We start from the raw sequence: 12,290 nt of genomic DNA, 5'->3' as shown, positions 1-12,290 counted from the left end.
TTGGTAGATAGTTATTATTTATATCTTCTCCGGCCGAGGAGTTCCTCGTAGTCTGGCACTACTGGTGGGGGTGGTGGCTACGCTTAGACTGGAATCGGAGTCTTCGGTGATTCAGAGAGGGGAAGACGAGCTCATCCCACTTCTTGACGGAGTAAACAATAATAGCCAGTGGTTTGATCGCGAGTCAGAACCATTTATTAGATAAATATAGAATCCCAGATTAAGTGGCCTCCTGAAGTCAACAACAAACTTTTCTGTCTTTGGTGCTGTGTGAAAATGTGGCGGGACCGGGGGACACAGTCTGACTATGAGGGATTTAATTCAGAGTCTTTCACAGGCCAGGATCGTTGTCAGTTACTACTACAGGGAACGAATACCTCGAATCTCAACCATCGAGTTAACAACTCTCAAGGGTCCAGTCCAAGCTCCAAAAGTCTTGTCTTGGATCGTCCCGTCTTGGCTGAGCTTGGCCCTGCAGCCCCAAGGCGGGTGTAAGAGATCGATAGTGAGATAATTACATGGTCATACCGAAGTTCGTGTGATGTCTCTCATTACATATTACACTTCTCAATACATCACCGATTCAATAAATGCTGCAATCATACCCCCACCACATTCATCGAGAAAGGAAATCAAATTTACATCACAAGAAAGGAGAGTGCAAAGGCAATAAGAAGAGAAAGTCCGGAGCCCAGTCCAACAGCCCGAGTCGCAGCGCCAGTGAACGCAGGAGACACACCGCTTGCAGTGTCGCTTGTAGTATCGCTTGCAGTGTCGCTTGTAGTCTCGCTTGTAGTATCGCTTATAGTCTCGCTTGCAGTGTTGCTTGTAGTACTGCTTGTAGTACTGCTTGTAGTACCGCTAGGGGCAATAGGCACCGCAGACACGCTTGTCGGGGTCTGGACAGAGAAAGTAGAAAAAGTGGAATAGCTGCTGCTCACTCCTACAACCGGGTTGCTGGAAGAGGCAGAAACCAAGACAACCCTAGAGGTCGTTGGAGAACCGGTCACGGTGATAGTGCTCTTACTAGACCAGCTTTGGCTGGCGGGTGTTGACTCACTGCCGGTAGTAGTAGTAGCAGGAGGCAAAGTCAGAGTCACCGTGGTCGGGGTGGCAGCGCAGTGAGTGCAAACAGTAACGGTCGTGGTCCAGCCCTCAGGAATGGCTGGAGTGCTGGTTGTCTGTACAGCTCCGGCAGGGTTGGTGGCGGTAGCAGTGGCAGAAACTGTTCCAGGGCAGTAGATTGAAGTGATAGTTGTGGTGATTGTGGTGAAACCTGTTGGGCAGATATCCGTGTACGAGGTCACAATGATAGTGGTGATCGTAGCAGGCTCCGTGGTAGTCGGGTGGCCAGGAGTAGTTGTGGCCTTGGTGGTGACAGAACCAGCTCCGCTAGGTCCGGTAGTAGCAGGTCCAGTACCAGTGGGCTTGGTGGAGGTAGTCTCTGTGGTGCTAGACTGGGTAGTAGAACCAGTAGAAGCGTGTCCAGAACCAGTAGGCTTGGTAGAGGTAGTCTCTGTGGTGCCAGACTGGGTAGAAGAACCTGCGGAAGCGTGTCCAGAGCCAGTGGGCTTGGTGGTCTCTGTGGTGCTAGACTGGGTAGTAGAACCTGCAGAAGCGTGTCCAGAGCCAGTGGGCTTGGTGGTCTCTGTGGTTCCAGATTGGGTAGTAGAACCTGCGGAAGCGTGTCCAGAGCCAGTGGGCTTGGTAGAGGTGCCAGACTGGGTAGAAGAACCTGCGGAAGCGTATCCAGAGCCAGTGGGCTTGGTGGTCTCTGTGGTTCCAGATTGGGTAGTAGAACCTGCGGAAGCGTGTCCAGAGCCAGTGGGCTTGGTAGAGGTGCCAGACTGGGTAGTAGATCTGGTAGAAGCGTGTCCAGAACCAGTAGGCTTGGTAGAGGTAGCTACCGGGGTGCTAGACTGGATAGTAGATCCGGTATGTGTGCCGGAAGCCACAATTGTGCTAGTAGTAGACTCGTTCTCACCGCAACTCGTGGTAGAGCTGCTAGCCTGACCCGCAGTGTTGCCAGGAGCAGTGGGAGTAGTGGAAGGTCCGGAAGTCTCCGATCCTGATGGGCTGGTTGGTACGCCTGGCACGCTTGAGCTCAGGCTCACAGCGCCAGAGCTGGAGACAGGCTTCGTGCTAGAGGTAGTTGGAATAACAGGCTTGCTTGTGGAAACCGTGTGTGTAGTGGTCTGCGAGGTGGCTGTGGAACCACATTCGGTCGAAGATTGAGTGTTGCCTGTACCAGAAGACACGGGGAGTGAAGAGGCTGGGGCAGTGGGAGAAGAGGACCCAGGAGACACGTGAGAGCTAGGGGGTGTTGGGAAGACTGTCAGGGTGACGGTGCTTTCAGACGTCGTCGAGGAGATAGCATGGCTGCTTGGAGACGGGATTCCCGGGGAAACAGCAGACACTGAGCTATGAGGAACCGAAGAGACAGCTATAGCGCTCGAGGTGGTGCTCTTCACGGAGGTGCTCGAGGTGGTAGATGTGCTCGTTGTTGAGGTGGTCCCGTCACAAGGAGTGACAGTTTCTGAGGTAGTCGCCGATACTGCAGCGGTAGTAGTAGTGGTGCTCGAGGTAGAGGTCGTCGACGTGGTACTCAAGGTTGTCGTGGTTGTCGTAGTGCTTGAGGTGGTGGTTGGACTCGAGGTTGTGCTCGAAGTAGTAGTGGTGGTCGAGGTGGTGGTGGTTGTAGGGCTCGACGTCGTACTCGAGGTAGTAGTTGTGGCCGGGCTCGAGGTGGTGGTGGTGGTGCTCGAGGTGGTTGTTGTTGTCGATGTGGTAGTGGTCGTGGTCGTCGTCGTGGGAATGGGATGGCCAGGGTCACACTCAAAAAGAATTTCCCTGATTACCTCTGCATAACTAGACCCGTTGATTTGGTTGTCCAGCGATGCGGTAGCTTCCCAAAGCATAACTCCTCCGAAAGTGTCGGGATACTTATCCATATAGGTGGAAATCAGGGCCTCAGCCTCTTCGGGAGCCAGATAGAATCCTGTATTAGCTGCCGATGGGCTGGCAGGCAACCCGATATAGAGTTTCGCATCTGGGTTGTGGCCATTTTTAATGACATTTACCCACGCATCATAGTTAAAGCCATCTTTGGTGCCCAAAACCCAGTCGCGGGCGGAGCAAGGGTTGGTGTTGTAGAACTGAACCCAGACGAAATCAACCCACGAGTTGGCAATGGTGTAAGCGAGCTGCGGGTCAGGAATGGCACACTGAGGAGCGACCGAGATATAGAAGGTTTGATCTGGTACCTCAGCGTAGTGGGTACGCAGGCGATTCACCAGGGCGGAGTATCCTGCTGCAATCAGAACGTGCGAAAGTTGGGTTCCCCGTTGTTCAAGTCACGTACCAATTTTACCATCGTACTCAATGTCAAGGTCAAAGCCATCGACGACCGCGTCACCAAACGGACGAGGCTTATCCGCGGCAGTCCATTCTTCGGTCACAGGACCGAAGGCCCCCCAGAGCCAGTCAGCGAAAGAGGTAGCAGACGAAACAGAATTGAATTTGTAGGTAGGTTTGCCGCCACCAAGGGATAGGAAGATCTTCTTGCCCGCTGCTTGACAGATTGGAATATCCTCTACCAAGTTAGGGCAGTGCGAGTACAAGTGAGAGGCGGTGTCGTTGACCATGTAAGTGTCAGCCCAGCATTGATTGCCAAAGTTGCTACCAGGTAGGCCGGTAGAAGGGTTTTGATCCGGGAATGAGTTGATGAATCCAATGTTAATGATATCGAAGGCTGTATCCGAACAAAACTCGGCCAGACGAGGTTGATTAACACCTTGGCCCTAGTTGAAGAATTAGCATCAAACCTAGCTGTGTAAACTTGAGAATCCACCTACATAGTAGATGGCCACGTTAGATTTGGCGTCTGCAGTAAAAGCAGAGGTGAGCCCGATTAGGGCCAAAAGGAACGTAAGAAGCGCAAAAGCCATGGTTGGGAAAGAATGACTGCTGGTAGAAACCAGGGGACTGTGATCCGCTCAACGAAAGGACGCAGACAAAAATGTCTGCTGGTATACACGGCCTCTACAGAAAAAAAAAAGACAAAGGACGGAGTGACAGCAGACTTCACCCGTGGAACGAGGAGACCTGGGAATAATATATGGCTAATCCAACGGGAAATTGCGAATACTAGCCCATCCCAGAGCCTCATGGCTATTGGCTTGGAGTTAACAACGCTCAGGAGCCATCATATCCCGAGATGGCGCGCAGCCCCTACCGTGGTAATTTGGAACTAGCCATCGGAGTCCAGGCACACTCCCCTGGCAAGATGTTGTCCTGTGTGCATAGCGGCGACTAGTATATGGGCTTATGGAGACTGGCCTGTCCCACAGCCAAAGATTAGTCAGGACGGAGTCGCAATAGGGTTCTCTGGTGGAAGAACTCCGTATCCAGAAAAGTCCGATACCCAAGCGACCCCCTCTGGTCCAGTCAGAGGCGGGCAGACCGGATATCCCCGAGCGGAGACAGAGCCGCACAAGGGGATACGTATTTCGAAGACCCTAGACCCAGTGTTCGTTAGTGATTGGTGTGTACCTGATTCGATTGGAGTTGGATGGACTTGAGTTGAGGACCATTATTCTCATCACGAATCCTGATTTCTAAGAGGGGGGTGACGGGGTGTCCCCTGTGTTCCTGTACCGAGTGGGAAGCAGGAGGGACTTGAGTCAGGTTCACTAAGATTAGCGTGAGTATGCTCATGCAATAATGGGTGGCGTCGAGAGAGAAGAAGACGACGACGAGAGAAGCAGCGGATATGAAGAGGAAGTCAAAAGACTCGCATTTTGGGAATAGTGAGGGGTGGGTTGGCCTCAGGAACACCAATCAGACCCTGATCTCGCACCTCTACTTAGTACCTAACTGCGTAGGTATTTAGTACTCCGTCAACTATCGTATAAACCAAATTTTGGCCCCAATCCGTACTACGAGGGAGGGTTTCCGTGGAACGAGAGCAATAAACAAAGCTCGGATTCCACTATGGTCACTGCATCTCAGTGTGGATCTGTATGGATGATGGTATTCGGAGGCATCGGGATCATCAGATCGACAATTCATGGGTTCTTCCAGGTTACACATCTGAATTCAGATAAAGGGATTATGATTTATTTTGATTGTGTTAAGAGAAAACCTCTCTGCTCTCTTCATGTACGGAGTAGCCAAGGACAGACCTCGTAGTCCGTACATACTGGGTCTTTAGCTTGCTGGTGGCGCTGAGCGCTGAGCATGATAGGTACATACTAAGCAACTAAAATCGTGAAAAACTCTACACTGTACAGTAGGACCACTCTGGATGGAACCAATATAAGTTAAATTACCCACGAGCCTCATTGGATCTATATATCCGCTAAATCACTTCCTACTGCCTAGTGCAGGGTACTGGTGCCTGGTTATCTCTTTTTCCTTCATCCCCGAAAGGGTCCGTTTATTACCACCTCATATCCACTGGTAGAAACCACCCGCAATGTCATAATTGTGGAAACTGGAAATTGGGTTGAAGCTGAAAGCATGGCACATCTTCACATGCTAATTCTATAATCTAACCAAGGAGTGGATGTCATGATATCAGTTTCCTAACCCTAAAAACCCTCTCGGGCGCTCCCCAAAACACCTCCGCCAGCAAATCGCACATCAAAGTAATCGACCTCTTCCCCTCCTTCAACACGGCGTCCATCGCCAAAAACGGATGCGGCATCCCCTTCATCACCTGCAGGTCTACCTCCACCCCCGCTTGCCTCAGCTTCTCCGCGTACTGCTCTCCCTCCGCCCGCAACACATCCAGTTCACCCACCATGACCAGCGCCCGCGGGAGAGCAGACCAGTCCCCCTTGTAAAACAGCGGGCTCGCCTCCGGATGGGACTGGTCTGCCTCACTGGGTAGATAATGGTTGCGGTACCAGAGCATTTTAGCTGCGGGTAGGGCCGGTGTATACTCATACACCCGGTAGGAAACGTTGTTGGCGCCCGTTGCGGTATTGTCGGTTACTGGGACGGAGAGAAGCTGGGCGAGGAAGTGAACGGGGGGCGAGAGGGTAAGAGCTTTATGGGTGATGATTGCGGCAAGGTTCCCCCCTGCAGACGAACCCCCAGTTGCGATCATGGCCGGGTTGACTGAGAGTGTTGAGGGCCCGTCGGAAAGCAGCCAAAGAAGGGCTTCCCAGCAGTCGTGGACGGCAGCCGGCCAGGGGGTTTCAGGAGCAAGTCTTGATTGATTTACCCAATCCAGATCAGTTTACTTACCAACTTTTTCTTTTTCTATCCAGGATTCGAGCGGGTACAGTACTGTAATGTCTCGTCTCGATTAAGGGAAAGAAACCCCACTTACCGATAATCTACCGTCACGACCACGCAGTTCCCCCTCGTACACAGATTCGTACACACCGGATTCTCCGTGTCAATGTTCCCCAGGACCCATCCGCCTCCATGGAAATACAGCATCACGGGCCACCCACAGGCCGGCGTCTCCCCCTTGGGCGTGAACGCGCGCAGCCGGATCTCAGGCCCATCCGTAACCCGTCGCTTGAGGCTAAGGTCCTGGGTCTTTCCGACCTCCAAGAGAGGTCCACCGCCGGGGATCAAGATACCGCTTGCGCGCGAGGCCTCCACAGGCTGGAGATGTACCTGTTGCTTATCGATCACGTACTGGTTATAAAAGGCAACATATTCGGGATCTAGCAAGTCCTTGACAGAGTCGTGGAGGGGGTAAGGTGGAGTGATGTCTGATTCGATAGACATTTCTTCTTCTTCTTCTTCTTCTTCTTCTTCTTCTTTCTCTCGAGATCGCACAAGGGGAAGAAGATCTTTCCTTCTGATTATATGTTAAAATGTGACACTGAACGAAAAGAAATAAGAAGTCATGAGCACGACCGCCCCGTCTGGCTTATATCTATTAATACGACCGACAAGAAAACAGATAGCAACCTGCAGGTTTCACTGATCTGCAAGGGCGCGGGGAATCCCAGATATTAGGTAGTCACAGTCACATACAAAAGAGCAAGAGGAGAAGCGAAGAAGAGAATCAGAAAGGCATTGATAAGATGAGGGAGAGGGGCTCTTACATACTTCTCTAATATTAGAGAGACCTCTCTTAATAGACTCTGTAATGATCAAGAATTCATACGAGCGGTAGAAGTGGACTACTGATGCTGGGATTGAGTTGGATGTGTTGCTCGTCTATAGAGTACGACGAGGCCATCCCTGTATATATACATATATCAAGGGCGAGGATACTGCAACTGTGGTGGTTATATTCATATCATACAAATAATCAACTTCAATTATCTTTCTCTATCTCTTTCTGTAAACAGGTTTATGTGGATGGACTTGCTGGAACCGGTGCAAGACCGTACCTATACTTTGTTAGTTGCTGGATCCCTTGCGCGTTGGGTACACATGCAGACAGACTCGTGTAGATGAAAAAAAAAAAAAAAAAAAAAAAAAAAAACAACATACCAGACAATAGATATCAACCCCAAGACCGCTGCGATGCAACTAAATACCAATGCAATAATTCCTCGTGCCGTAAATCCCGCAGGCAGTGGTGCTGGTGACATATTTGCGCCCGTTAAATCAAATAGGTCCTTGGTGTTCCCGGCAGCGTTACCCGCAGTGAAGGTGCCTGTGGCATTACAGACTTGGTAGTGACTCTCCGGAATTACGAGTGTCTTTTGTAGACTGAGTGGTGCTTCGATCATCGTGGCGGCGAGACCGCTCGCCATGTGCCATTCAAGATGGCAGTGGAACAGCCAAACCCCTGATATAGTTCCCTGTTAGGATGCAGTCGCCCAAGTGGAGAAAGCCGACTCACCTGGGTTATCGGCAATGAATCGAATGACGAAATTGCCGTGCCCATAAACAAAAACAGTATCCCGGCGCATCGGGGTAGATCTATAAGCCGGATGATCCCTTGTGTTGAAGTGTCCTGCGTCCGCTGCGCTACGACTAATAACCTGAAAATTATGCCCGTGAAGGTGGAAGGGATGCTTTCCCGAATCATCATTGTTGAGGACTACGTCAACGATGTCTCCTTTACGTAGGATGAAAGCGTTGGTGTTCGGACCGTAGATTACAGGTTCCGTGGCGGCCAACCCAGTGGACATGACCGAGTAAAGTGTTGGTACTTTGGGTTGAACATATGTGATACCATTGAAAAAGGCACTGTACACAGAATGTTAGTATTGAGATATAAATAGCTATGGCGTTAATCGGCTCACTAGTTTGCGCCATCCCCTAAATTACTCATGCTGAGGTCCATAGTGATGGTGTGGTTTGCTTCATCATATAAGCTAAGCCCATCGAATGGGTAGAGTTCCATGTCATCAAACGGGTTGAAGGTGTCAATCGGGGCCGCTGCAGGCTTTTCGGCTAGGTTATTGTATACTAACCACCCCGTTACGTTGTAGTTTAGCGTTTGAGGAACAGCATCAAAGAGATCCTAGACGGAACAGTGATTAGCTTCAGTATAAGACGACGACTCAGGAGCTGCCTACTGTGTCCATGCTCCCCACCATGGCATAGTTTTGACTTGACTCATTTTTCATTGTGACCAAAACACTATAGCGCTCTGCAGCAGTAACATAGATCATGTTCGCCTCCGAAGCGTTGGTCCATACCCCATCAACTTCGACAATCCTCATGGTGTGACCCTCCATCCAGAAGTATTGACTGGCGAAAGCACCCACATTCACCAGACGGAGCAAATATGTCTTTCCTGGCTCCACAGAGACAGTGAGATTTTGTGTGTCATTCATCAGAGCAGATTTGGGCACAGGTTCTGCACCGGTGGGATTCGTTACACTGATGAATTCCTCCAACAGTCCTGGCATCTCGTCATGGTACCAGTCCGAGAGGGTGATCACTCGCTCCTCATCGTATTGCCCGAGATAAGGATTCTCTGGGTCTGTAACAATCAAGGCCTGCCGTAGGCCATCAGGATATTGACCACGCCTGTGGGAGTGATACCAGTAGATACCGGCTTGGTCAACCTGCTGGTGATGAGAAGCTTGTCCGTAACAGTAAAAGAGAGCCACTGCAAGGAAGGCTTACTGTAAAATTGTAGACAAAAGAGCTCCCCGGCGCAATGCCACACTGGTTAACTCCTGGGGCGCCGTCCATATGGGTGGTGCCATTTTGGAACATCCCATGCCAGTGGAGACTGGTTGTTTCATTTCCAAGGGCATTGTATACATTTGCAACGACACGATCCCCCCGAGTGACATTGATCACCGGAAGAGGCCATTGCCCGTTAATGCCGATGACCGGGCGTTCCTTAATGCCATCTGGGTTGGCTGTCACCCAAGTGATGTTGAAGTCGTATGTGACGGTAGAAGCATATGCTGTTGCAGCATGGATGAGAAAAGCTGCTTGCGCAAGAAGGGACATCATTATGGATAACAACAAAGAGAGGCTTGAAACATGGCTACCCAGGCAATAAGGCACGGAGAGCAACAGAGTTATCTGATGGTTCTACTCCTAGGATCGGAGGCAATGGCCAGTTCTACCTACGGTTGATTTTCTGTCCTCCTAGGCACAAACTTTCATTGTGCAACTCAAACCCCATGTTGAGTGGGGATGCATGGGTGAGAAATGACAAGAGGTAAAACCCTGGTATGGCCGGAAAGAATCGCTTTCACCAGTGCCTAGTCCAGGGTTGCTCCTCTTCTTTTTTTTTTGGCTCTTCGCTCCATGGCTCCTTGATACTGTGTGTGCCTAGACATCCTGAGACTCTCCTAGCCGAAGCTTAAAGAGGGCTTTCGACCATCACCGACCTCTCAGATGCCCCTCCGATAGGAATCACATATACCAGATTCTTGGCGTGTCTTTTCATATGATAATAAGATTCGGAAATGCTGCTGTTGTTATGCAATTGAATTAAACACAAGTTACCTGGCTGCCGGGTCGGTGATCCGAACGATATTCGATCCCGACCTCCTCAGGCTTCAACCCCACGCCATGTTCTGTCAGGGATTGGTGGCATAGGTTCTTGGAAAATCAGATAACCTAAAAACCTTCGGCTAACTTTCACGAAATAATTTATCAATCCGTGGCCCGGATGGTGTTGTTGTGCTGAAGCTCTCTATCCGTAACCAGTGAGCCTCGCTTTTCACGACATAATGGCGAAGGATGTGTTTGCGGTGCCCAGTATGCTGTTATTAAAGCATGATTCATTGCCAGTCTTTGCTGACTGCTGGCAGTATTCTTCATTTGCTTTCGTGAATGTGTCGAGACTAGTATCATCGTTTCAGTACTGCTCGCTTTCTTGAAACAGACTCTGGGATCAGAAGATGATGCCCCTACACGGAAGAAGTTGGTAAGACAGGTATGCATCATTCCTTCGTCATTGTATTTTGCACATTGAACAAACTCTGACGCACTATCGTCGCTCAAAATAGGTCTGGTGGGGAGTCGGCCTTGGACTCGTCATCTGTATCTGCATTGGAGGCGGAATGATCGGTGCATTTTATGGCTACGGAAGAGACAGCTTCTCTAAGACAGAAGACCTGTGGGAGGGCGTTTTCGCTTTAATTGCCAGTGTGATTATCACGATAATGGGTGCAGCATTGCTTCGCATAAATAAGATGCAGGAGAAGTGGCGTGGGAAGCTGGTTCGCGTTCTCGAGAAAAGAGATAACCGGGGCCCGGCTACAAACCCCTTGAAGCGGTGGTCCCAGAAGTATGCCATGTTCATGTTGCCATTCATCACGGTCCTTCGTGAAGGGCTGGAGGCTGTTGTGTTTATCGGTGGTGTCAGTCTTAGTTTTCCGGCGTATGCCTTCCCGTTACCCGTCGTGACAGGTATTTTAGCTGGTATAGCTGTGGGATATTTAATTTATCGGTGAGTTCCCCTGCGGTATTATGCAGAGTTGAACTGTATGCTGATTTGAGTGTCAAACATAGTGGCGGAAATCAAGCCTCGCTCCAGCTCTTCCTCGTCATATCAACATGTCTACTGTATCTTGTAGCTGCTGGACTCTGTTCTCGCGGTGTCTGGAGCCTGGAGAACAACACATGGAATCATCTTGTTGGCGGCGATGCCTCTGAAACCGGTTCTGGACCTGGATCATATGATATCCGGCAAAGTGTGTGGCATGTGAATTGCTGCAATCCCCTTATAAATGGGGGAGGTGGATGGGGTATCTTCAATGCTGTTCTAGGCTGGACAAACTCGGCCACCTATGGGTCTGTTATCTCATATAATCTCTATTGGGTCATTGTTATATTTTGGTTTGTGACAATGCGCTATAAGGAACAACACGGTTATATCCCATTTGTCTCCAAGCTGATGAGGAGGAGGAAGAAGCCCGAAGAAAGTGCCGAATGCACAGGTAGCTCAAGCAATGTCAGCAATATCAAAGCTGCAGAAGCAGACACCAATGCCAGACTCCGGCCCACTGATGTATGACGATAATACCGAAATAGCTCGTTTTGCGATAGAATTCGAATTTCTTGTGACTTGAATGCATTCAGTGATGGCCAGAACCTAGTAATCTCCAATGTATCCAGGTAATCAACCTTGTAAGACAGTTCCATTCTCCAATCTCCATCTTGAGTTGCGATGTTGCTCGAACATGGTATATCTCCAACACGGGCGTTTTGACCCTTCATACTCGAGGGCTTAATGGGATGATAAATCGAATTTCAGCATCAACTCATCCTTGCAGAAGGCGCCCTGGAAAATTCGAGATTGAAACAGGAGTTGAATCGGGTGCAGTGATCGAAATCCCCTTTCTGACCTGTCATCACGTGTCTGCCCTTCCTTCTACTGTGAACTTCATCCAATTCTGTTTCTCCCTTTCATTATCCCTCGTTCAATTTATCATCCTTCATTCTACCAGACGAATTGTCTTGCTTCCCCTTCTTCATCGAAGGATCTCGACTGCATGTATGGGACCTGCATTTGACGCAATGCCCACGCGATATTCGCGTTGGATTCCACTTACAGGGTGAACGCCCTGCCTAGGGATGACGACCCTATCTAGCTTGGTGATAGCCCTGCTGCCAAAGAGTTCTAAATGTGATGGTTTATAGCTAGGGATCGGTTATGGAGGCGCCAAACCCCCAGCATTCCGGAGCACTGCATTGCCACAAGATGTCAAGTCACATCCTTCGCGCGCAAAAAGGTTCGCTCCTATGCCCATCCATTCCAACCCAGCGTACACTCGCGTTGACGCGCCTCACGATTAATTACATCTCCCTTTTAGTCAAAGGCTTGCCCATGTTTGTTCCCACAGCTACCTTTATGTATCAAGACAACTTGGCAAGAGGAATAGAAGTTCCCA

At 50.0% G+C, this 12,290-nt stretch overlaps 4 protein-coding genes across 4 annotated transcripts; 1 reads left to right on the top strand and 3 right to left on the bottom strand.

The window, feature by feature from the left end:
• Positions 1-638: 638 nt before the first annotated feature.
• On the bottom strand, positions 639-3,947 carry chiA1 (class III chitinase ChiA1; the record flags this gene model as incomplete). The annotated part of the gene is made up of 3 exons (XM_040895953.1): positions 639-3,310; positions 3,362-3,800; positions 3,855-3,947. The coding sequence occupies 3 exons, from the start codon at positions 3,945-3,947 to the stop codon at positions 639-641; spliced, it is 3,204 nt and encodes a 1,067-aa protein (XP_040752410.1).
• A 1,622-nt stretch (positions 3,948-5,569) lies between these two features.
• P175DRAFT_0532388 (alpha/beta hydrolase) lies at positions 5,570-6,747 on the bottom strand (the record flags this gene model as incomplete). Its single annotated transcript, XM_040899961.1, has 2 exons — positions 5,570-6,215; positions 6,338-6,747. The coding sequence occupies 2 exons, from the start codon at positions 6,745-6,747 to the stop codon at positions 5,570-5,572; spliced, it is 1,056 nt and encodes a 351-aa protein (XP_040752409.1).
• Positions 6,748-7,321: 574 nt separating this feature from the next.
• On the bottom strand, positions 7,322-9,396 carry fetC (putative ferrooxidoreductase Fet3; the record flags this gene model as incomplete). The annotated part of the gene is made up of 6 exons (XM_040899960.1): positions 7,322-7,361; positions 7,465-7,765; positions 7,820-8,169; positions 8,226-8,446; positions 8,502-8,999; positions 9,058-9,396. The coding sequence occupies 6 exons, from the start codon at positions 9,394-9,396 to the stop codon at positions 7,322-7,324; spliced, it is 1,749 nt and encodes a 582-aa protein (XP_040752408.1).
• Positions 9,397-10,124: 728 nt separating this feature from the next.
• P175DRAFT_0459064 (FTR1 family protein) lies at positions 10,125-11,681 on the top strand (the record flags this gene model as incomplete). Its single annotated transcript, XM_040894692.1, has 4 exons — positions 10,125-10,152; positions 10,206-10,330; positions 10,404-10,846; positions 10,909-11,681. The coding sequence occupies 4 exons, from the start codon at positions 10,125-10,127 to the stop codon at positions 11,411-11,413; spliced, it is 1,101 nt and encodes a 366-aa protein (XP_040752407.1). The 3' UTR covers positions 11,414-11,681.
• Between the last annotated feature and the right edge of the window lie 609 nt (positions 11,682-12,290).

The sequence above is a fragment of the Aspergillus ochraceoroseus genome, assembly GCF_002846915.1.
Source record: "Aspergillus ochraceoroseus IBT 24754 chromosome Unknown P175scaffold_4, whole genome shotgun sequence".
Lineage (NCBI taxonomy): Eukaryota > Fungi > Ascomycota > Eurotiomycetes > Eurotiales > Aspergillaceae > Aspergillus > Aspergillus ochraceoroseus.
This window is presented reverse-complemented; position numbering and strand designations above follow the sequence as displayed.